Genomic DNA, 24879 nt, shown 5'->3' with positions numbered 1-24879 from the left:
ATATTAACGCCTTATCAGATATGCTATTTACAAATATTTTCTCCCAATTCTGTGGGTTGCCTTTTTACTCTGGTGATACTGTTTTTTGCACTTATTTATTTATTTTTTTTTTTATTTTCAGGAAGTCTAATTTGTCCGTTTTTTCTTTTGTTGCTTATTCTTTTAGTGTCATATCCAAGAAATCACTGTTACATCTAATGTTGTCAAGATTTTGCCCCTATATTTTCTTCTGACAGTTTTATAGTTTATCGTTTTAGATCTTTGATGCATTTTGAGTTAATTTTTCTATATGGTGTGAGGTAAGGGTCCAACCTCATTCTTTTTCATGTGGACATCCAATTTTCCCAGGACCATTTGTTGAAAAGATTGTCCTCTTTCCTTTGAATGGTCTCGGCACCATTATCTAAACATTTGACCATATACTTGGGTTCATTTCTGGGCCCTCTGTTTTATTCCATTGGTCTGTGTATCTGTCTTTATACTGGTACCATACTGTTTAGATTACTATAGCTTTGTAATGAGCTTTGAAATCAGAAGTGTGAGTCCGCCAACTTTGTTCTTCTTTTTTAAAAGAATTTTTTTAAAGTAACTTATAAAATTGACAGAAGAATTTTTTAAAATTAACTTTTAAGATTGACAAATATAAATTATATATTTATGTAAAAATGACGTTTTGAAATACGCATACATTGTGGAATGGCTAGATCATGTTAATTAACATGCATTACCTCACATACTACTAATTTTTTTTTGTGGTGAGAACACTTGAAATCTTCTCCAAGCAATTTTCAAGACTACAATACATTGTTCTTAACTATCGCTGTTGTAAGATAGGTCTTTGTTCTTCTTTTTCTTTTTTTTTTTTTTTTGAGACAGAGTCTCACTTTGTTGCCCAGGCTAGAGTGAGTGCCGTGGCGTCAGCCTAGCTCACAGCAACCTCAAACTCCTGGGCTCAAGCGATCCTCCTGCCTCAGCCTCCCAAGTAGCTGGGACTACAGGCATGCGCCACTATGCCCGGCTAATTTTTCTATATATATATTTTTAGTTGTCCATATAATTTCTTTCTATTTTTAGTAGAGACGGGGTCTCGCTCTTGCTCAGGCTGGTCTCGAACTCCTGACCTTGAGCGATCCACCCGCCTCGGCCTCCCAGAGTGCTAGGATTACAGGCGTGAGCCACCGCGCCCGGCCTGTTCTTTTTCAAGAAAGAAACATTGTTTTAGCTATTTGGGGTCTCTTGAGATTCCATATGTATTTTAGGATGGGTTTTTCTGTTTCTGCAAGAAGCATCATTGAGATTTTAATAGGGCTTACATTGAATCTGTAGATTGCATGTGAGTAGTAATGACATCTTAATATTAAGTCTTCCAATCCATGAACACAGATGCTTTTCTGTTTATTTAGGTCTTTAATTTCTTTCAGCAATGTCTTGTCATTTTCATCGTACAAGACTTTCACATACTTAGTTAATTCCTGAGTATTTTGTTCTTTTTGATTGTAAGTGGAATTTTATAATTTTTTTTCACATTGTTCATTGTTAGTGTATAGAAATGTCACTGATAGTTGTTTGTTGACTTTGTATCCTGGTACTTTGCCGAATTCATTTATTAATTCTAACCACCTTTTTTTAAGCAATGGAATTTTGTTGGGCACAGTGGCTCGTGCCCATAAATAATCCCAGCACTTTGGGAGGCCAAGGCAGAAGGGTAACTTGAAGCCAGGAGTTTGGAACCAGGCTGAGCAACATAGTGAGACTCTGTCTCTACAAAAAATTTTCAAGAAGTAACTGGACATGGTGGCACGTGCTTGTAGTACCAGTTATTATACCTGGGAGACTGAGACAGGAGGATTGTTTGAGGGCAGGAGTTTGAGGTTGCAGTGAGCTGTGATTGTGCCACTGCATTTCAACCTGGGCAACAGAGCAAGACCTAGTCTCTTTAGGGGAAAAAAAGGAATCTTATAGGGTTTTCTGCATATAAGATATCATCAGTGAATAGAGATAATTTTACTTCTTCCTTTCCAATTTAGATGCATTTTATTTCTTTTTTTGCCTTAATCGCTCTGGCTAGAACTTTGAGTACTATGCTGAATGGAAGTGGTGAAAGTTGGGAATCCTTGCCTTGTTCCTGATGTTAGAGGAAAATTTACAGTCTTTCACCATTGAATATGATGCTCGTTGTGGGTTTTTCATATATGGTTTTTATTATGTTTAGGTAGTTTTCTTCTCTTCCTAATTTGTTGACTGCTTTTATTATGAAAGGGTATTGAATTTTGTCAAATACTTTTCTACGTCAATTGAGATGTAGAAAAATTACATTTTTTCCTTCATTCTGTTAATGTGGTATATTACATTGATCAATTTTCATATGTTGAACTACCCTTGCACTCCAGGAATAAATCCCACTTGTTTATGGTATATAAGCCTTTTAATATGCTTGTGAATTTGGTTTGCTAGTATTTTGTTAAGGATTTTGCATCAGTGTTCATAAAGGATATTGGTCTGTAGTTTTCTTTTTTATAATATCTTTGTATGACTGGTGTTAGGGTAATGTTGGCCTCAGAATGAGTTAGGAAGTGTTTCTTCCTCTTCAATTTTTGGGAAAAGTTTGAGAAGGATTATGATTAGTTCTTCTTCAAATGTGTGGTAGAATTTCACCAGAGAAGCCATCAGATCCGGGGCTTTTCTTTGTCAGATTTTTGATTGCTGACTCTAGATACTGGTCCTTTGATGGATATGTGGTTTGCAGATATTTTCTCTCAATCCTAATCTTCTCTTTTTATTCTGTTAATGGGGGCTTTCACAGAGCAAAAAGTCTTAAATTTGGATGAAGTGCAATGCATCAATTTTTCTTCTTTTATGGATTGTTCTTTGTGAGACTAAGTCTAAGAATTCTTTACCTCGCTTTAGATTCCAAAGATTGCTTTTTTGCAAAATTTTACAGTTTTACATTTAAATCCATGGCCTATTTTGAGTTAAGTTTTGTATAAGGTATGAGACTTATTAGGTCAAGGTGTGTGGGTTTTTTTTTTTTTTTTTGAGACAGAATCTCTCTTTGTTGCCCGGGCTAGAGTGCCGTGGTGGCAGCCTAGCTCACAGCAACCTCAAACTCCTGGGCTCAAGCAATCCCTCTGCCTCAGCCTCCCGAGCAGCTGCGTATGCCACCATGCCCAGCTTATTTTTTCTATGTATTTTTAGTTGTCCAGCTAATTTCCTTCTATTTTTAGTAGAGATGGCGTCTCGCTCTTGCTCAGGCTGGTCTTGAACTCCTGAGCTCAAACAATCCTCCCGCCTCAGCCTCCCAGAGTGCTAGGATTACAGGCGTGAGCCACCGCGCTCAGCCCCTTCCATTCCTGTTTTCTGAGTGTTTTTATTATGAATGGGGGTTGAATTTGTCAGATGCTTTTTCTGATTCCATTTATATGATCATGTGATTTTTCTTTCTTAGCTAGTTGATATGGTGGATTACATTGATTGATGTTTGAATATTGAGCCAGCTTTGCATCCTTGGAATAAACTCTACTTTGTCAAGGTGTATAATATTTGTAGAAAATGTTGAATACTCTTTGCTAATATTTTATTGAAGTTTTTTTATATCTATATACATGAGGGATATTGTTTTAGAGTTTTTTGGTACTTTCATTGTCTAGTTTTAGTATCAAGGTTATATCAGCTTCATAAAATGAACTGGGAAGTATACCTTCCCCGCTCCTATTTTCTGAAAGACAGTATTTAGAATTGGTGTTAATGCTTCTTTAAATGTTTGGTAGAATTTGTTAGTGAATTTGACTGGAGCCTTCTTTTTTGGGAATTTTAAAATTACAATTCAATTTCCTTAATAGTTACAGAGTTATTTAAATTATCTATTTAATGTAAAGAAGTTGTAGTTTGTGTTTTTTGATGCATTGGTCCATTTTGTATAAAATACCAAATTTATGTGTGTAGTGTTGTTTGTAGGATTCCCTTATCCTTTTTCATGTCTGCAGGCTCTGATGTGATACCCCTTTCTTTTTGGCTATTGGTAATTTGTATATTTCTCTTTCTTTCTTTGTCAGTCTTGCTGGCGATTTGTCAGTTTTACTGAACTTTTCAAAGACACAGCTCTTTATTTCTTTGTTTTTTTTTTCTCATTTTTGTTTTCAATTTCATTGATTTTTTTGCTCTTTATTATTTCTTTCCTTCTTTTTTTTTTTTTTTTTTTTTTTTTTTTTTTTTTTTTTTTTTTTTTTTTTTTGAGACAGAGTCTCACTCTGTTGCCCAGGCTAGAGTGAGTGCCGTGGCGTCAGCCTAGCTCACAGCAACCTCAAACTCCTGAGCTCAAGCGATCCTCCTGTCTCAGCCTCCCGAGTAGCTGGGACTACAGGCATGCGCCACCATGCCCGGCTAATTTTTTCTATATATATTTTTAGCTGTCCATATAATTTCTTTCTATTTTTTTTAGTAGAGGTGGGGTCTCGCTCTTGCTCAGGCTGGTCTCGAACTCCTGAGCTCAAACGATCCGCCCACCTCGGCCTCCCAGAGTGCTAGGATTACAGGCGTGAGCCACCGCGCCCGGCCTTTCTTTCCTTCTTGTTTAGGATCTATATTGTTCTTTTCCTAGGTTCCTGAGGTGGGACCTTAGATTACTGATCTGGGACTTTTCCTCTTTTCTATTGTAAGCATTTAATACTGTAAATTTCTCTCTGAGCATTTCTTTAACCATGTCCCACAAAATTTGATACGTGTATTTTCATTTTCATTTATTTCTCTGTAATTTAATTTCCCTTGAGATTTCCTGTTTTATCCATGATTATTTTGAAGTGTTTATTTTAGTTTCCAAGTGTTTGGAAAATTTCTTTTTATTTTATTGATTTCTAGCTTGATTCTGTTGTGATCAGTGAACATCCTGTATATTATTTCAGTTTTTAAAAAAAGTTTTTTGAGACAGAGTCTCACTCTGTCACCCTGGCTAGATAGAGTGCAGTGGCCTAATCATAGATAGCTCACAGCAACCTCAAACTCCTGAGCTCAAGCGATCCTCCTGCCTCAGCCTCCTGAGCAGCTGGGACTATATTATAGGCATGTGCCATGATGCCAGCTAATTTTTTCTATTTTTAGTAGGGAGTCTTGCTCTTGCTCAGACTGGTCTTGAACTCCTGAGCTCAAGCGGTTCTCCCGCCTCAGTCTCCCAGAGTGCTAGGATTACAGGCACGAGCCACTGCGCCCAGCCTAAAATTTTCTGATGTTTGTTTTATGGCCCAGACTATGGTCAATTATTGCTATATATTCTGTGGGTACTTCAAAAGAATATGTATCTTGTTGTTGTTAGAGTGCTCTATAAATATCATTTGTCTTCTGTTGGTTAATGGTGTTGAGTTCTTCTATACTCTCTGATTTTCTGTCTAGTTCTATTGTTGGGAGAGGGGTGTTGAATTCTTCAACATGGAGTTTGTCTATTTCTTTTTTCAGTTCTATCAGATACTGCTTCATATATTTTACAGCTTTGTTGTTTGATGTGTATGCATTCATAATTGCTGTGTAATCTTGGTGAATTTACCCTTTACTATTATGTCTCTTTCTGATTCTTGTAATTTTCTTTGCTCTGAAATCTACTTTATCAAGTACTAACATAGCTTACTTTTCATTAATGTTTGCATGATGTAGCTTTTTCTACCCTTTTATTTTCACTCTGTCTACTTTGTTACATTTGGAGTAACTTTCTTGCAGTCCACTATGTAGTCCTTATAATTGGGTCATGTTTCTGGTAGATGGCTTTTTTATCTTCAAATCTGGAATATATGAGGTAAAAAGAAAACACAGGCAATTCACCATCATGTCATTCCTCAAGCCCTGAGGCCCCTAATCATCTTCTCTCTACCTTTCAATATGTTCTTTTGTTTGTGTTTTATATGTAATGTTTACCTTTTTTTTTTTTTTTTTTTTAAACAGAGTCTTGCCTGTCACTTAGGCTAGAGTGCAGTGACATCATCATAGCTCACTGCAGCCTCAAACTCCTGGGTTCAAGTGATCCTCCTGCCTCAGCCTCCCAGAGTTGTTCAGGGTTTTTAGTTGTTACTTAGTAGAAGTAGGGAAAAATACATCTCCTCTATCTTCCTGAAGTGAAAGCTCCAGGATTTTGTTTTGTTTATTGCCTATTCCTACTGCCTAGATCATATATCATCAGTGTTCAGTAAATATTTGTTGAATGAATGAATGGTTTATTGATCAGAGTGTATTTGTTCTTAAATTTTATATATAAGATATTCAGTTATTTCTTTTTTTTTTTTTTTTAATTTTTTTTTTTTTTTTTTTTTGAGACAGAGTCTCACTCTGTTGCCCAGGCTAGAGTGAGTGCTGTGGCGTCAGCCTAGCTCACAGCAACCTCAAACTCCTGGGCTCAAGCGATCCTCCTGCCTCAGCCTCCCGAGTAGCTGGGACTACAGGCATGCACCACTATGCCCGGCTAATTTTTTCTATATATATTTTTAGCTGTCCATATAATTTCTTTCTATTTTTAGTAGAGATGGGGTCTCGCTCTTGCTCAGGCTGGTCTCGAACTCCTGAGCTCAAACGATCCGCCCACCTCGGCCTCCCAGAGTGCTAGGATTACAGGCGTGAGCCACCGCGCCCGGCCCAGTTATTTCTTATTGTAAAACATTTAGAGAATGTTAGTTTTTTTCTCCCTACCAAGGCCAGATTTAGTCTTATCTGGGCAAATAAATTATAATTTTTCTTAATTTGATTATTTATATTTTTCCCCACCATCATTAATCAGTGGCAGAAGATGAAAATTGGAGAATGTGTTCAGCTGTGTACATATTTTATGCCTAAATGATACTAGGTGTAGCAAATACTTAAGTCTTTTCAGTTGTATCATACTTTTCTGACAAATGAATTGTTGTAGAGATTGAGTGAGATAGAGACAGTTATGTTCCTTATAATAAAGCACCACTGAGAATTTGGGATGTATATACACAGGGTTTATTTCAAAATTGTTTTTAAGTTAGAAGCCTGTTTGCCACCTTTGGAAGTGAGTTAAATTAAGGTAATGTAACAAATTTTGACATTTGTCATCTAGCTGAGGATCAGATGCAGGAAATATTTTTTTCCTCTTTGAGCCTGAAAAGATTCTTATTGCCCTTCTGTTTAATTGGTGCTATTTAGGTCCGTTCAATAATCAGGAGATGGCGGAATGGTTTCAGGCGGGGTATTTTACTATGTCTTTATTGGTGAAGAGGGCATGTGATGAAAGCTTCCAACCTCTTGGAGATATCATGAAAATGTGGGGAAGGGTTCCCTTCTCTGCGGGTCCAGCTCCCCCTCCTCATATGGTGAGTACCTTACACCTCGCTCAGAATACATATTGGTCACAGCAGCACTTCTCTTTGAAAATACAACCCAAATGTTGTATCTAATAAGGAAGGAATTGTAGTTTTTTGAAAGTAATTGAAATGGTAATAGGAAGTCTGAATGGAAGACTGAATACCTAGCCATAATGACCTTTTCATGATGTATTAAGAGCAGTAGAAATAATTTTTGGGTACAGAGTTATAGTTTTCAAAGTTCTGTTCATATTCTCAATATTTTTAAGATATACACTGGCTTGGTGTATTCCTTATACGTCATAAAATTTCTACCGTAACATTTCCTGTAACCTTTAGATAACTTCTTTCTATATTGTCTACTTTCTCTAATTTCTTACATGATCTCCAAATTTATAAATGACTTCTAAGATTGAGAGAATTATGCAGTTTTTCATTTACAGTAATAACTCTGGTATACAGTTCATCATTCAGCTTTAAAGGCAGGAATGGAGGATGGCAGCTAAAATAAGGACCCTTTCTCACCTCGGGGAATCTTTTAAAATGTTAACACTATCTTATTCCACTAGATGGCATTGTTTAAGTTTTTAAACGTGCCTGAGTTTTTAGTTAAGGGCTTGGGTGAAAGGATGGAGTGGGAGGTAAAAGTTTTGGATTCATTTTGCTTTCAGATATCTGCACCATGGGGCTTTTTAGGTTCTTTGCAGTTTATTTAATGGTATTTCTAACCCCCTCCTCTCCACTCCCAGGGAGAGTTGGACCAGGAACGACTGACCAGGCAGCAGGAACTCACGGCCTTATACCAGATGCAGCACCTCCAGTACCAGCAGTTCTTAATACAGTAAGAGTAGTAATGCAGTAGGATATATTGCAGCACCGGAAGGGGCTTCAGATGGAATCTGCTCCCAAGTGTCACCTTTCACAGAAGAGAGAGCTGAAGGCTTATGTGACACTTCAGTTGCCCAGCTAGTGGCATGTTCCCACTATGCATTCTAATTTTAGTCTTATCTTTTTAAATACCAGAAGTTTGCAGAAGAAGATACATAACTATAATTTTGCAAGCTCTTTACCAACAAGCATTTTGAAAAGCGCATCCCAAGTAACTCAGCTTTGAACACCACAGAGGGGGAGATAAACATAGATGAGAAGTTGGGAAGAAGTTAAAGTTTATACTGTTAGGAGTGGTGTAGAATGATGGCAAAATCACTTTTTGTATGTCTCTTTTGTAGAAGTAGTAAGATTTGCTGTCCTCTGGGGCAGAGGGTGGCAAGTTTAGCCTTTGGGCCAAATCTGATTTTATAAGCAAAGTGTTGCTGGAACAGACATACATATTTGTTTGTATATTGTATATAGATGCTTTTGCCTTACAATGGCAGAATTGAGTAGTTGTGACACAGACTGTATGGCCTGCAATGATGAAAATATTTACTCTCTGTCCTTTTTCAGAAAAAGTTTGCCTACCCCTGATCTAATGAGAAAAAATTATTTGAATTTTTCTAAGTTGAAGCATATAAATTTGAGAATTGTTACAGAGATGATTTATTAATATTTTTTTGCAGAAGATACTCGATATGGAAATAGCTGTTAGTTTCAATTTGTTTTATTTTTCATGTGTTTTCTGAAAAAGGTTATTATCATTTTGAGGAAACTTGCCAGTTTTTGATATGTGTGATTTTTTTGCTATCTTATTCACTCAGAAACATGTCATCTGTGAGTTCAGTTATTTTTAGAATAAATTGTAGAATTTTCTCTTTGTCTGTTATGAAGAATTGTAAAATATATTTCATAGCTATTTCTGATTTTGGGGGAGTTATGGTGGTGGTAGATTGAACTTTGTCTTTCAGTGTCTCAGTCAAGTAAACTAAATGTGGATGGATGTGTTACAGTTGTGGTTTTTTTTGTTGTTTTTTTTTTTTTACTTTTTGAAGACAACAGTATGCACAGGTTTTGGCTCAACAACAGAAAGCAGCCCTGTCTTCCCAGCAACAGCAACAGTTGGCACTTCTCCTTCAACAGTTCCAGGCTCTGAAAATGAGGTTGGTGGTTATTCCATTATGTGTCATTATGTGTGTGTGTGTGTGTGTGTGTGTGTGTGTATGTGTGTGTTGTGGAAAAAGAGAGGAAAGGAAGTTTGGGCATAATGTGTGAATTCTGGTATAGAATACCCACAAACAACACATTCATATGTGTTGTATATAAAAACAATATAGTTTTTAAAAAATAATGTTTTAAGTATTAAAAATAATTAAAATGGGGGCTGGAGGTAAGCCCCTATTTGGTTTTTTTATTCATAGAGGATATATTTTGATTAATAACCAAAAAATAATGAGAACATTTGAGAAGAAGTATAGTCTTATGGAAACAGCAACCAGAAAAATTGTAGTCTGAGATTTTAATTTTACTTTTATTTTTGATATCTCAATGAAGATATTAATAACAGTACACAGGGTTATAATTTTCTGGAATCCAAAAGCCATTAATTTCTGCTGTTTCAGATTATCATTCAGGGTAATATTTGTCTTGTCTCCTGGAAAGGTGTCAGGCACTGCTCTCAGAAACCTTACTGTTGGCCAGGTGCAGTGGCTCATGCCTGTGATCCCAGCACTTTAGATGGGTAGGAGGTCAAGCTCAGCCTTGGAGGGGAACACAGTAAGACCCTGTCTCTACCAAAAACTTTAAAAAATTAGCCAGACATGATGGTATGTACCTGTAGTCCTGGCTACTTGGGAGTCTCAGGCAAGAGGATCACTTGAGCCCAGGAATTTGTGAGCTATGGACTTGATTAACGTAACACACAATAGACTTCAGAGACAGAACTAAAATACAGAGTTTTTTTCTTATACTGCACAGGCTTTAGTTATTACTTTTAAATTTTATTTATTTTTTACAGGCAGAGTTTCACTCTGTTGCCTAGGCTGTGGTACAGGGGTCGTGATCATAGCTTACTGAAGCTTCAAATTCCTCAGCTCAAGCAATCCTCCTGCCTCAGCCTCCCCAATAGCTGCAACTACAGGCGTGCACCATCACACTGGCAATTTTTTTTTTTTTATTTTTTAATTTTTAATTTTTTATTTTCTTTGAGACAGAGTCTCACTCTGTTGCCCGGGCTAGAATGCCGTGGCATCAGCGTAGCTCACGGCAACCTCAGACTCCTGGGCTCAAGCCATCCTTCTGCCTCAGCCTCTCAAGTAGCTGGGACTATAGGCATGCACCACCATGCCCAGCTAAGTTTTTCTATATATATTTTTAGATGTCCAGCTAATTTCTTTCTAATTTTTTTAAATAGAGGTAGGGTCTCACTCTTGCTCAGGCTGGTCTCGAACTCCTGAGTTCAAACGATCCACCCACCTTGGCCTCCCAGAGTGCTACGTTTACAGGCGTGAGCCACCACGCCTAGCCAATTTTTGTTTTTTTAATATTTTTTTGTAGAGAAGGTGTCTTGCTATGTTGCCCAGGCTGGTTTTGAATGCCTGGTCTCAAGTTCTCCTCCTGCCTCAGCCTCCCAAAATGCTGGGATTACAGGTTTGAGCCACTGCACCTAGCCAGCTGGTTTTTTTGAGTTTTTTTTTTTTTTTTTGTCCTTGAGACAGAGGCTTGCTCTACTGCTTGGGCTAGAGTGTAGTGGCATCATAATAGCTCACTGCAGCCTCCAACTCATGGGCTCAGGTGATCCTCCAGCCTTAGCCTTCCGTGTAGCTGGGACTATAGGGGTAAACTACCACGCCTGGCTGATTTTTACATTTTTTTTGTAGAGACAGCATCTCACTATTGTCCGGGCTGATCTCAAACTCCTGGGCTCAAGTGATCCTCCCGCCTCAGCCTCCCAAAGTGCTAGGATTTTGGGTGTGAGCCACCATGCCCTGGCCCCAGCCAGCTTTTTTATTATAGTATGCTACTTCTGTGACTTTCATTGAGGTGATCTGAGGGTTTTATAGGACAGTAGATATATTCATCATGTAGAAATCAGTAACTGCTTAATACCATAGAGTATTCCAGAAATGTGATCATTGTGCTTCTATCTTTGTTCCTCTCCCATCTGCTTTGGTAGTGTTAGGTTTTAGTATAACAGTGAAAGAGTTTTCTGGCTAAATAACTTGAAAAGCCTACAGATATCCTAGAAATACTTCTTTGTCTTAATTTTGCAAATGACAAGGACAAGTTAAGTTTTTTTATTTCCCTTTTGCAGGCTGTCTGAACAGAACATCATTCCCTCAGTAACTAGGTCTGTGTCAGTGCCAGATACTGGCTCTATCTGGGAGCTTCAGCCAACAGCCTCACAGCCTACAGGTAAAAATTTAAATTGATCTTTAGTAACACTCCAAGGATTTAGAGTCTGATAATAATTTTACAATTCAGTTTTTTAAAAATGTATTAAGTTTTTTGGTCCATTTTGTATTGGATATTATAAAAAGTTCCATTTTAAAAAACAGATCCCAGCAAAAGATTGAAGATATTGTTGAAAATACAATATTAAGGATGTTTTAGAAATTATTTAGCACATACATTTCTTCAATTTGATGACTCAAATTGAAGCATCTTTTTTATGTTGCTATTATATAACCAGTGTAGAAAGGTCTTTTAAATCGTTTTTGATCTTTTCAGCCAGAAAGCATAAGTGAAAACATAAGTGATGGTGATCTATCCTTTTGGATTGAGGATTGCTGTACACATTAACACTGCTGGTACCCAGAATGTTTGAGAAGAGAAAAGTCTGCTATAAAGTGATCACTTTCTCTCATTCTGATCTTTTTGTATTAAATTAGAAATTTTGAAATTGGGATTTTTTTCTTGTAAGTCTTGATATTGGTGGAGCACTCGTTTCAAGCACAAAATTATTAAAAATATTGTGTAAAATTATCTTCAGGCTATGTGCATAAGGTGTATTTGAAGCATAAGTGAATTTTGTGTTTAAATTTGGGTTCCATCCCTAAGATACCTCATTATGTATGTATAAGCAAATATTCCAAAATTGGAAAAAATCGAAAATCTGAAACACTTTGGTCCTAAGCATTTTGGATAATGGATACTCAACCTGTATTCTCCAATTCTGGGGAAACTTTAAGTACTATATTAAATAATTTCTCTCTGGGTTCCTATGCAGTCAAGGTCCTTTACAAATAGCCTGTTGGTTTTATACAGGCAATGTTTAATAGATGGGAATGGAGAAAATAGAGAATGCTGAAAAGCGGTGTCAGGAAACCACACTGGCAACAGGAAAATGGACTCAGAAGCCATTATCTGTTTGTTTACTTCCACATGTGATCTTGTGCTGCCTTTCAGGTCAGCAGGATCAAGTGTTACTTGTGACTTGTGAGACCTGCCCAGCCTTTCCAGAGGCCTCCACGGCTCCAGCTATAGCACGTGCATGCGTGCTCTCTCTCTCTCTCTCTCCATTTCTTTTTATTGTTTTTAGAACCAAGCGATAAAAGCAAGATCTCTCTCTTTCTTTATCGAGATGAAATTCGCATAATACAAAATTAACCATTTTAAAGTGAGCAATTCAGTAGCATTTAATACATTCTCAATATCATGCAACCACCTAGTTCTCTATAGTTGGTGTGCTGGAGATCTCTGGGCTAATACACTGGAATTTAAATCCTGGTTTGGCCACATGCTTGCCATGTACCTATGAGAATGTTACAAACTACTTCTGACCCTCAGTTTGTTCATCCGTTAAAGATGGGCATACGAACAGATGCCTTACAGGGCTTTGTGAATATGAAGTTAGTTCCCCAATAAATGCCTCATACTTGCCTTTTTTCTATATGTATTGAAGGATATTCATAGAAACTGGAGCCCACTGGCATTTCAGTCTACTTAGAAGCAAAACAGATGTGTATGATGGCTCTCATTCAGGCACAGAAAAGTAGATTTTTCATTATGCCAATAGATATGTCACCATGTGTGTAAACTCTGACCTCCCCCATTTTTTCACTTGTTGTCTTGCAGTTTGGGAAGGTGGTAGTGTATGGGATCTTCCTTTGGACACCACGACACCAGCCCCTGCCCTAGAACAGCTTCAACAGCTGGAGAAGGCCAAAGCTGCCAAGGTCTGAAATTCATTCTTCCATGGCAGTGCATGCCTCTGGCTACAAGACACAAGCATTTCTGTTGATTAATCTCTCTGTCTAATAGCTGTACTTTTTCCTTTAGTTTATTGGTACTTGGCTGATATAAGTACTTTTCATATAATGGTATAATGGTAGTGTAGGTATGGGAAGGCAGGGAAAAGTGGGAGCTGAGAAGAGCATAAAACTGTTCTGATAACTGTGACATCTCAGAGTTTTTGAGTTCTTACAGGGTTTCATCACTCAGTTGCAGTATGAGTAACTGAGTGAATGGTAGTGTCTGCACATTTTAGCATCTCCTAACAATATTGGTCAGTGCTTTTGGAGTGTTCCTTTGCTTGGTTTTAAGTTTCTAAGAATATTCTCATGTAATCACAGATAGAACAGGAGAGAAGAGAAGCAGAAATGAGGGCAAAGAGGGAAGAGGAGGAGCGAAAGAGGCAAGAAGAACTCCGAAGACAACAGGAGGAAATTCTTCGGAGACAGCAGGAGGAGGAAAGGAAAAGGCGGGAGGAAGAAGAGCTTGCCCGAAGGAAACAGGTATATCTCTTGGAACTCTGACCATAAGATTAGTGCTTGACGAGGGCCTTCAGGTTATCCTGCTCCCTTCCATCATTCACAGGTACTCCCGAGGTCCACAGGGGGTTAATAGCAGGATTGGCATTAGAACCTTACAAGACTCTCCTCGTTAGTATAGTGGTGAGTAAACAAATAAAAATTAAGTGTGGGGGTGGGGTTGGGAGGCAGAATCTTATGAACCGTACAAAGACTTAGTGAGTGAGTCCTTTAGAAAGAATCTGTTTTTCACCAACACCCACTGGAGAGATATTCTTCAGTCTTAGTAAACCATTAGAATTGATTTCCTTTCCTTTTATAAACCAGTTAGATTTCAGAAGTTTTACCCTTGCTGCTAAAAACAATGAGGAAGTAACTTTGATGTGCAGCATTAAATGTCAAATTGTTAAAAGCCACAAAGGCTTTAAAAAAATTGTGGCAACACATACATAACATAAAATTTGCCATTTAACCATTTTTAAGTGTATATTCAGTAGCATTAAGTACATTCACATTGTTGTGCAGCCCTCACCAACATCCACCTACAGAACTTCATCTTTGCAAACTGAAACTCTGTACCCATTGGACAATGAGTCCTGTTCCCTCCATACCCTATTACTCACCATTCTTCTTTCTGTATCTATGATTTTGACTACTCTAAGTGGAATCATACAATAGATGACCTTTTGTGACTGACTTATTTCACTTAAGGTTCATTCATGTGGTAGAATGTGTCAGAATTTCCTTCCTTTTAAAGGCTGAATAATATTCCATTGTAGTATGTACCGCATTTTGTTTATCCATCATCTGTTGACGGACATTTGGATGCCTTCTACATTTTGGCTGTTGTGAATAATGCAGCTATGAACGTGGGGGTCTAGATATCTGTTTGAGTCCTCACTTTTGAGTTCTTTTGGGTCTCTACCCAAGTGGAATTGCTGGATCATATGGTAATTCTATTTTTAATTTTTTGAGGAACTGCCATACTGTTTTCCACAGCCTATATGCCATTTTACATTCCCACTGGCAGTGCACAAGGGTTCCAATTTCTCCACATTCTTGCCAGCACTTTTTATTTTCTGGGTTTTTGTTGTTTTTTTTGTTTGTTTATTTTTGATAATGGCCTTCCTAATGGATATGAAGTGATATCTTATTGTGATTTTGATTTCACTTCCCTAATGATTAGTGATGTTGAACATCTTTTCATATGCTTACTGACCAAATGTACTTTTTAAATGTGTGCTTATCTTTGACCAAGACTTCTGCCTTCTCTTTATTCTTTCCCTAATGAACCTCTCCTACAATTTCAGTGACTAGTGTTTCTAAATAGGGAGGAACAAAACCCATACATATAACTATATATGTTTTTTTAAAGAAGTGTGTATCATTTGAACTAAGTATTTTATAACCTTCCTTGTGATGGTAATGAATTATGTCATCTTACCATTTGTCAAACATACATCTACAAATCTACACCATCATATTTGCTGGCTACATGAGATTTCATTTTATAAGTAAATGATAATAATTTAGCCTACTCGCTATCATTGGACCATGAGAGTTGTTCCCAATGTCTCTGTGTTATATAAGAGTGTTTGAATGAAAATCCTTGTAGTTAGTCTTTTCTTAAGTATTTATAATCAGGGAAGTTTAACATTTTTCATGTTTTTTGGCCATTTGTAATTCTTCTTTGGGAATTCATTGCTCATGTGTTTGGATCATTTTTTTCTATTGGGATTTTCATAGACTCCATTTAAAAGAATACACTCTCTAATAGCCCCTAAGCCCTAGCCTTTACCACACATTTCCTACTTCTTGGCCCCAAGAGGTGCTTTGTGAAAAACAAAAGGGTCCATACTGTTCTGGGGCACACAAACAATTTTACTCAGTACTTCTGACTGGGAGAACTTATTTTTACCTCACTGTGAGGTGAGGTGGCTATGTTGATTTGACCTTTCTATGCCTTAGGTTCACAGTTGATTAAAAAATAGAGACTGAAGGTGCCAATGTAGAAACCAAAGCCTATGTTCTAAAGTAACTCTTTCTAGGGTTAATCCGTAAATGATGTAGCTAATACAGAAACCAAGATGGTCTTCACAGTGTATTACAATTTACTAATAATTTGAATACAATTTTCTTTTTATTCTTAATGTACTCACTTCCCTAACTCATGTATATACTTTTTCCTCCAGGTCTTAGTTATGTACTTCTTATATTTACTGTTAACCGAGCCTCAGGAGCACATAACCTGTTCCCTTTTCAAATTATGACATAATGTTAATATAATATATTGATTGATAGACCCAGGGTTTCACAAATACCCTCCCTTTTATTTCTTTAGGAAGAGGCTCTGCGACGCCAGAGGGAACAAGAAATTGCATTAAGGCGACAGCGAGAAGAGGAAGAAAGACAGCAGCAAGAAGAAGCTCTTAGAAGACTGGAGGAGAGGAGAAGAGAAGAGGAAGAAAGGCGGAAGCAGGAAGAATTGTTACGCAAACAGGTGACCAGATGATTTACTCTTCTAATTGCTCCTTTGAAGCTAGTATTATAATTAGTGATTAAAAAATTACTAGGACATTAAGATAGCCTGTCTAAAACCTTTCTGGGTTGCTGTAGATTACAAAAGAAACATAACTGGCTCTTAGTACCTCTGTCTAAATTTCTCCAAATAGAAACCCGTTTTCTAGGAGGAAAAATAAAATTTGTCTTATTTTTCTGCTTTTGACTCAGCTATTTAGTGAAAAAAGTTGAAAAATGTGAGTTTTTAAAAAATAAAATAGTACAAATTCCAGTAAATTACTCAGCTTCAATAATTACTATGGGACCAGGTGTGGTGGCTTATACCTATAATCCTAGCACTTTGGGAGGCCAAGGCAAGAGGGTCACTTGAGGCTAAGAGTTCAAGATCAGCCCAGGCAACATAATGAGACCCCTATTTCTACAAAAAAATTTTAAAAATTAACCAGGCATGCTGGCATGTGCCTATAGTCCCAGCTTCTCAGGAGGCTGAGCCTAGAGGATTGCTTGAACCTGGAAGTTGGAGGTTGTGGTGAGCTATTATGATGCCACTGCACTCTAGTCTGGGTGACAGAGCAAGACTCTGTTTTAGAAAAAAAAAAAAAAATAATAATAATCCCGAAACACCCTAATGTTACGATCTTTGTGTATGGTGTGAGATGAGGATCTCATTTCATTCTTCTGCCTGTGGATATCCTGTTTTCCCAGCACTGTTTATTGAAGAGACTGTCCTTTCCTCATTATATGTTTTTGGCATCTTTGTCAAAAATCAGTTGACTGTAAACGTGTGGGTTTATTTCTGGGCTTTCTATTCTCTTTTCACTTTCTTGACAATGTTCTTTGAAACACCTAAGTTTTTAACTATGACAGTGTCCAGTTTATTTCTATGAATTTCATACTGTAACTCTTCCTTTTAGGTGTGGATTCTTTGTATTTTAATACATGTTCTTAGAACTTAAGTTCACTGTCTTACATTGGCACAGTTCACGGCACTCCAAAACAACTACCGTAGTTACATCAAAGATCACTGATCAGAGATTATCATAACAGACATAATAAACAAAGATTAAAATATTGAGTGTGATGTGCACTGTCTAGGGGATGGACACGTTTGAAGCTCTGACTCAGGGGAGCAGGGGGGCAAGGGCAATATATGTAACCTAAACTTTTGTACCCCCACAATATGCTGAAATAAGAATTAAAAAAAAAGTTAGGGCTGGAAGAAAACAAACAAACAAACAAAAAAGACAATGAACTTAATCCATACAGGTTGTATGTGTTTTTATTGCTCTGCTGACCCATCTCTTTCTCTCTCCTGAGGCCTCCCTATTCCCTGAGATACAACAACATTGAAATTAGGCCAATTAGTAACCCTACAATGGCCTCTATATGTTCAAATGAAAGGAAGAATCACATGTTTCTCACTTTAAGTCAAAAACTTGAAATGATTAAGCTTAGTGAGGAAGATGTGTCAAAAGCTGAGATAGGCCAAAAGCTAGGTCTCTTGTGCCAAACATTTAGCCAGGTTGTGAATGCAAAGGAAAAGGTCATTAAGGAAATTAAAAGTGCTACTCTAATGCACACATGAATTATAAGAAAGTGAAATAGGCTGGGTGCCATGGCTCACACCTGTAATCCTAGCACTTTGGGAGGCCAAGGCCAGGAGGATTACTTGAGGCCAGGAATTTGAGACCAGCCTGAGCAACATAGCAAGACCTAGTCTTCTGTAATATAGAAAAATTAGGTGTACGTACCTGTAGTCCCAGACACTCAAGAGGCTGAGGCAAGAGGATCATTTGAGCCCAGGAGTTTGAGGTTGCAGTGAGCCGTCACGACACCACTGCAGTCCAGCCTGAGCAATAGATCTAGCAAGACCCTCTCTTAGTGGTCTGGATAGAAGATTACACCAGCCATAGCATTCCCTTAAGCTAAAGCCTAATCCAGAGCAAGGCCCTAATTCTGTCCAATTCTGTGAAGACTGAGAGAGGTGAGGAAGCTGCAGAAGAAAAGTTGGAAGCTAGCAGAGGTTGATTTCATGAGGTTTAAGAAGTCATTTCCATGACATAAAAATGCCAGGTGAAGCAGCAAGTGCTGTTACAGAAGCTGTAGCACATTATCCAGAAGCTCTAGCTGACGTGATGAAGGTGGCTACACTAAACAACGTCTTCAATGTAGATGAAACAGCTTTCTATTAGAAGGTGCCGTCTAGGACTTTTGTAGCTAGAGAAATGTCAATGCCTGGCTTCAAAGCACAGGTTGACTCTTTTGTGAGGGGCTGAAGCAGCTAGTGACTTTCAGTTGAAGCCAGTGAAATCAGTGTTCATTTACCATTCTTAAAATCCCAGGGCCCTTAAGAATTGTGCTAAATCTACTCTGTGCTCTGTTGGAGCAATAAAGCCTGGATGGTGGTACATCTGTTTACGGTGTGGTTTGGTGAATATTTTAAGCCTATTGTTGAGACCTACTGCTCAGAAAAAAAGATTTCTTTCAAAATATTACTGCTGCTTGACAATGCACCTAGTTATCCAACCTCTGATGGAGATGAGAGGTACAAGGAGATTAATTTTGTTTTCATGTCTGCCAACACAAAATCCATTCTGTAGCCAACGGATCAAGGAGTAATTTCAACTTTTTTTTTTTTTTTGAGATAGGGTCTCACTCTGTCACCCCAGCTAGAGTGCAGTGGTGATATCATAGCTCACTACAACCTCAAACTCCTGGGCTCAAGCAATCCTCCCATCTCAGCTTTCCAAAGTGCTGAGATTACAGGTGCTCGGCAATAAAAGTTTTTTTTTTTTTTTTTTTTTTTTGAGACAGAGTCTCACTCTGTTGCCCAGGCTAGAGTGAGTGCTGTGGTGACAGCCTAGCTCACAGCAACCTCAAACTCCTGGGCTCAAGCGATCCTCCTGCCTCACCCTCCCTAGTAGCTGGGACTACAGGCATGCGCCACCATGCCGGCTAATTTTTTCTATATATATATATTTTAGTTGTCCAGATAATTTCTTTCTATTTTTAGTAGAGACGGGTTCTCGCTCTTGCTCAGGCTGGTCTCGAACTCCTGACCTCGAGCGATCCACCCGCCTCGGCCTCCCAGAGTGCTAGGATTACAGGCGTGAGCCACCGCACCCGGCCTATTTTTATTTTTATTTATTTATTTTTTTGAGACAGGGTCTCACTCTGTTGCCCAGGCTAGAGTGAGTGCTGTGGCGTCAGCCTAGTTCACAGCAACCTCAAACTCTTGAGCTCAAGGGATCCTCCTGTCTCAGCCTCCCGAGTAGCTGGGACTACAGGCATGTGCCACCATGCCCGGCTAGTTTTTTCTATATATATTTTTAGCTGTCTATGTAATTTCTTTCTATTTTTAGTAGAGATGGGGTCTCGCTCTTGCTCAGGCTGGTCTCGAACTCCTGAGTTCAAACGATCCGCCCACCTCGGCCTCCCAGAGTGCTAGGATTACAGGCGTGAGCCACCGCGCCCGGCCTGGCCTATTTTTTAATTAAGTTAAATACATTGTTTTTTTAAGACATAATGCTATTGTTTACATAATAGACCACAGTCATGACTTTTATATTATCCTTGGAAATAAAATAATTCATGTGACTTACTTTATTACAATTACTTGCTTTATTGCAGTGGTCCGAACCTATACCCACAGTATCTCCATGCCTGTATTTGATAGAATTCATCATTGAAAGCATCTGGTCCTAGAGTTTTCTTTGTGGAAAGGTTTTTGATTAAGTTCACTTTCTTTGTGTTATGTGGTTTTTTGTTTTGTCTGTTGTGTCATCAGTGTTTGTAATCTTTTTTTTTTTTTTTTTTTTTAAACAAAGTTGTCTTTTTTAGAAGCAGTCATGCCTTTGGCCTAACTACCTAGTTATAATGGAGACTTAAAAGCAAATTCTGGCATTTTAAACCTCTGTTGTCTGCAAGGAAGAAGCCTGAAAAGAGTGGCTCATGGATAGATAGGAACAGTAGCTGCCACATGTGGACCAGAAGCAGATAGAGAGATAAGGACAAGGTATAGTTGGGCATAATCAAAAGGTAGAGGTGCAGTTGACCTCCTAAAGGTCAGAGAAGTTCTCTAGAGAAGCTGACATCTGACCTATGTTTTGGAGAATGAAGGGAGAAATGTGTCATCTGGATAAGACAGAACCCTGAGGCAGGGCAGCAGATGCTGCAAAGGCAGGGGAATTTCTTAGGAGTGAAACAAGAATTCTGGAGGGCACCATGGAATCATTTTGAGGGAAGGAAGCAGAAGGTAAATGAGCTCAGATGAGGGAAATGGTAGTAGATGGTGGAGCCTTGGTCTAGTAGAGATGTTCCCAAGGACCTGTAGGGCTGTGGCTGCAATGGGCAAGAACCAGGGATGAAATTAAGTGATCTTGTGATGTTGCTTTGGTTCCAGAACTGGCTGATGTTTTTGTGGTAATCAGTATTGTGGGTAGCTCTTAGCACTCACCACCCTGAAAAGCTTGCCCAGCTTTTTGCCACAGACGTTCAAAGTGACAGTCCTGTGATTAATTAAAATTGCATCCTAGGGTGCAGTGGCATGTGCCAGTAGTCCCAATTACTTGGACTTGAGGATCATTTGAGCTCAGGAGTTCAGGGCTTGTGTGCTATGATTGCGCCTATGAACAGCCACTGCATTCCAGCGTGGACAACATAGAACCCATCTCTTTAAAAAAAAAAAGAAAAATTATGTCCTGTAAGCATGCCAGGCCTTTGTGGCTATTGTAATTATATTTTAAAAGAAAACTTACTTCTACTTTTTGTTATCATAAACAGAGTTTCTGCTTTCTCTGTCATTTCTACAGACATTTGGCAGAAGCCTTCAAAAGTGATTCAGACTTTTTCCCCCCACAATTAATAAAAATTTTCTTCTTTTAATTTTTCCTTCTGGAAAGGAAGAGGAGGCTGCAAAATGGGCCCGAGAAGAAGAAGAAGCTCAGCGTCGATTAGAGGAGAACCGGCTGCGAATGGAAGAGGAGGCAGCCAGACTTAGGCACGAGGAGGAGGAGCGGAAGAGGAAGGAGCTGGAGCTCCAGCGGCAAAAGGAGTTAATGCGCCAGAGGCAGCAGCAGCAAGAGGCTCTCCGGAGGTTGCAGCAGCAGCAGCAGCAGCAGCAGCTGGCACAGATGAAGGTAAAGCCCCAGACATCAACCATAGGAGCTACTTGCTAACATTTTTTAGCTAAGTAAATGCTGGCAATACCAGTAGCAGTTACACTGTATTTTTTTTTATTGTTAAATGTTACTACTTTGGTTTTTTGATCATCAATAAAATATATGATGCACATACTTTGTGTTAGGTATTTAAACAAGAGAGGAGAAAACAGAAGAGGGTAGGATGTGAGCTGCGATGCTAGCAAAACAAGAAAATCTATTTGATTCATAAATTTAATGTCACTCAATAAACATCAGAGTGCCTGCTCCGTACCAGTTCAGCACTGCCGAGACAAATGAGACAAAGCAGTTGGCAGCAGAGAGCTCTCAGATAAACATTTGGATGTGTAAATGGGAACTAGAATACAGGGTTTGAAATACAGTTGGCTGTGGGGGGTTGTTGAAAGTTACAGTAGGAGGTGATATGTACAAAGAGTTGTTTTAGGAAGATTCAAAACATTATTTGAAATAAGGAGAAAATGAAAACTGGGAGCCTGGTAAAGAGGGGATGATGGTGGTGGTGAGAATGAATAGGAAGGGCCAGTAGGAGAGAACTGGCCTGCTAGCAGTCAGCAAGACTGAGCAACTGTCTGGAGGTGAGTGAGGGGTGAAGGCAGAAGCTGGGGTGGCTACTAGGGAATAAGCTTCAGCAACTGGGAAAAGAGTAGACTGTTGATGAATGGGAATAATTAGGAAGGGAGAGCAGATTTATGGCAGTTTTCATGCTGATCTGTAGCCAGCAATAAGGTTTAGTGTCCTCTGCCTTCAGGGAATTCACAGGATGCAGACATATAAACAGGAAATTAGAATACAGTGTGGTGAGTGTAGTGGCAGAGGTGGCATTAAGGCAGTAGTTCTCAGAATGTGGTCACCTGGGAACTTGTTAGACATTCAAATTCTTAGGTCCTACCCAAGACCTACTGAATGAGAACCTCTAGGGGTGGGAGCCTAGCAATCTTGTGTTTACAAAAGCCTTCCAGGGGATTCTGATGGTGTCTAAAATATAAGAACCACTGTCCATCTGGGGTGTTTGGAAAGGCTTCCTGAGGAAAGGTAACTTCCAAACTGAGTCTTTAGAGATGGGAAATGTTTTTAAAAAGTTAAATAGGCAATTTGGGGAATAAGGGCTTATGAGAGAGTCATCATGGGGTAAGCATGAAGTTAAGAAATACTATGGTATGTTTGGGAGAAAAAAAAAAATTTTAAGACAGGATCTCGCTATTTCCCAAGCTGGAATGCAGTGGCATCATCATAGCTCACTGCAACCTCCAGCTCCTGGGCTCAAGTCTTCCTGCTTCAGCCTCCCTAGTAGCTGGGACTATAGGTGCACCACCACACCTGGCTATTTTTTAATGTTTTGTAGAGAAAGGGTCTCGCTATGTTGCTCAAGCTTGTCTTGAACTCCTGGCCTCAAGTGATCTTCCCACCATGACCTCCCACAGTGCTAGGGTTACAGGTATAAGCCACTGTGCCCAGCCTGTTGGGGGAAATGTAAAAAGCACATTACTGTTGCTGGAGTGTGAGGAATGAGATTAGTATGGGCAAAGTCCATATCACCATGGGCTGTATATACCCTATTAAAGAAGTAGGACTTAAAGGTGTACAAAACAGATACAGCCTCTTAACTAGGGAATAACAGTGTCAGATTTTTAGGAGAACTAAATGGAAGATGGACTTGAAGGGAACAAAACTGGAGGTTAGCAGACCCAGTTGAGAGGGCTGGTGACGTCACTCAGGAAAGAGGGGGGAAAGCTTGATCTCGGCCTACTTGTGGTGAGGTTTGAAAGGAGGAGTCAAGCTACCACTAATTATTGAGTGATTGCTTTATGTCAGGCACTGTACTGACAGCTGTCCATATATGACATCATTTAATCTTCATAAAGCTTTTAAATAAAACTTAGATGTCTTTTACCAAAGAGGAGAAAGGCTAAGAAGCCAAGCCACTTGCTGTCTTATACGTTTTCTGTTGCTGTAACAGAATGCCTGAGACTGAGTCAGCAACGGAAGTTTATTTGGCTTGTGGGTCTGGAGACTGGGAAGTCCAAGAATGTGACACCCACATCTGATGAGGGCCTTTGTGCAGCGTCATCCCCTGGTGGAAGGAGAAAAGAAGGAAGGGCAAGAGAGCTCACAAGACAGAGAAGGGATGGGGACCAACCTTCATCCTTTTATCAGGAACTCACTCCTCAGATAACTAACCCACTCCTATGATAACAACATTAATCCATTCATGGGGGCTCTGCCTTACCCCTTAATGGTCCCATCACCCCTTAAAGGTCCCATCACCCCTTAAAGGTCCCATCTCTTAATACTGTCACTGTGGCAATTAAATTTTAACATGAGTTTTGGAGGGGACATTCAAACCATAGCCCTTGCTTTGGTCCAGCTGAGAATTGGTTGCAAAACCATGTATTAGATCCAAAGTCCTGAAAAGGTTGTCAAAAAACCTTCTTAAGAGGTCATATCACAGGATGTGGTGACTGATGCAATCAAATTCAGGTTAATTCCTGAAGCCTATATATGAGATTTGTTCTGACCCGAGAGGACTCCTTCCAGCTGTTTCTTTCCCTAGTTCTCTTAGAAGTAGGGCCTACAGTTATAGACTATATCTCCTATGAATCTTTCATTCTCCCAGTTGCCTTTTACTCTGTCCTCCACTGTTTTTGACAGTGCTCTTAGGCTTGAACTCCTTATTCTCCACTGGCTTTTGCTAATGAAGTCAGTTCCTTTGGGAAGAGATTATCTGGAGCTCTCCACTTTACTGTTTCTCCCACCCCCACCCTTAGGGTAAAGTCTCTGAGTCAGCTCTGGAGCTGGGAACAATGGTGACACTCCAGCTCAAGGGTGGGCAGAACAGTAGCCTTGTCTTGGCTTGCCTCTCCTGGTGACATGGATCCTCTGCCTCTCAAGCCGGGGCAAGGATGACCATGGCCACAGTGTTCTCAGTAGTGCTGTGCTCATTGTAGAGTTTCCATCCTACAAATGGGACTGAGCACAGGATGAGAGCCTCCACCTGCAGCTGCACTTGCCTGGAACTTAGCCTTTGTAACAGATAGTGGGGACCAGGATGAGAAACACTGATGATGTGCTTTTTCCAGGAAGAAAGTCCCCTGACTGGTGCCTGAGGGGAGGGGAGTCCTGTTTCTTGCCTATACCAGCCTGGAGTGTAGTTTCTGTCTTGCTGAGCTGGTAGTAGGGAGGGAGAGACTGGGCCTTGGTTTAAGTATCACTGACCCTTCCTGTTCTTACTGAGTTTTAGCAGATTTTCTTGAATACATG

The 24879-nt window shown here is 39.2% G+C and overlaps 1 protein-coding gene across 1 annotated transcript in view; it reads left to right on the top strand.

Moving 5' to 3' along the window:
• The window catches only part of GIGYF2 (GRB10 interacting GYF protein 2), a 125536-nt gene that overhangs the window by 83460 nt on the left and 17197 nt on the right, over positions 1 to 24879 (top strand). Inside the window, exons 15-22 of the mRNA XM_069469308.1 lie at positions 7141 to 7307; positions 8048 to 8139; positions 9227 to 9334; positions 11485 to 11585; positions 13248 to 13348; positions 13745 to 13906; positions 16263 to 16421; positions 21343 to 21579. Coding sequence (XP_069325409.1) covers positions 7141 to 7307; positions 8048 to 8139; positions 9227 to 9334; positions 11485 to 11585; positions 13248 to 13348; positions 13745 to 13906; positions 16263 to 16421; positions 21343 to 21579 — 1127 coding nt within the window. The remainder of the gene's footprint in view (positions 1 to 7140; positions 7308 to 8047; positions 8140 to 9226; positions 9335 to 11484; positions 11586 to 13247; positions 13349 to 13744; positions 13907 to 16262; positions 16422 to 21342; positions 21580 to 24879) is intronic.

The sequence above is a fragment of the Eulemur rufifrons genome, chromosome 1, assembly GCF_041146395.1.
Source record: "Eulemur rufifrons isolate Redbay chromosome 1, OSU_ERuf_1, whole genome shotgun sequence".
NCBI lineage: Eukaryota > Metazoa > Chordata > Mammalia > Primates > Lemuridae > Eulemur > Eulemur rufifrons.
This window is presented reverse-complemented; position numbering and strand designations above follow the sequence as displayed.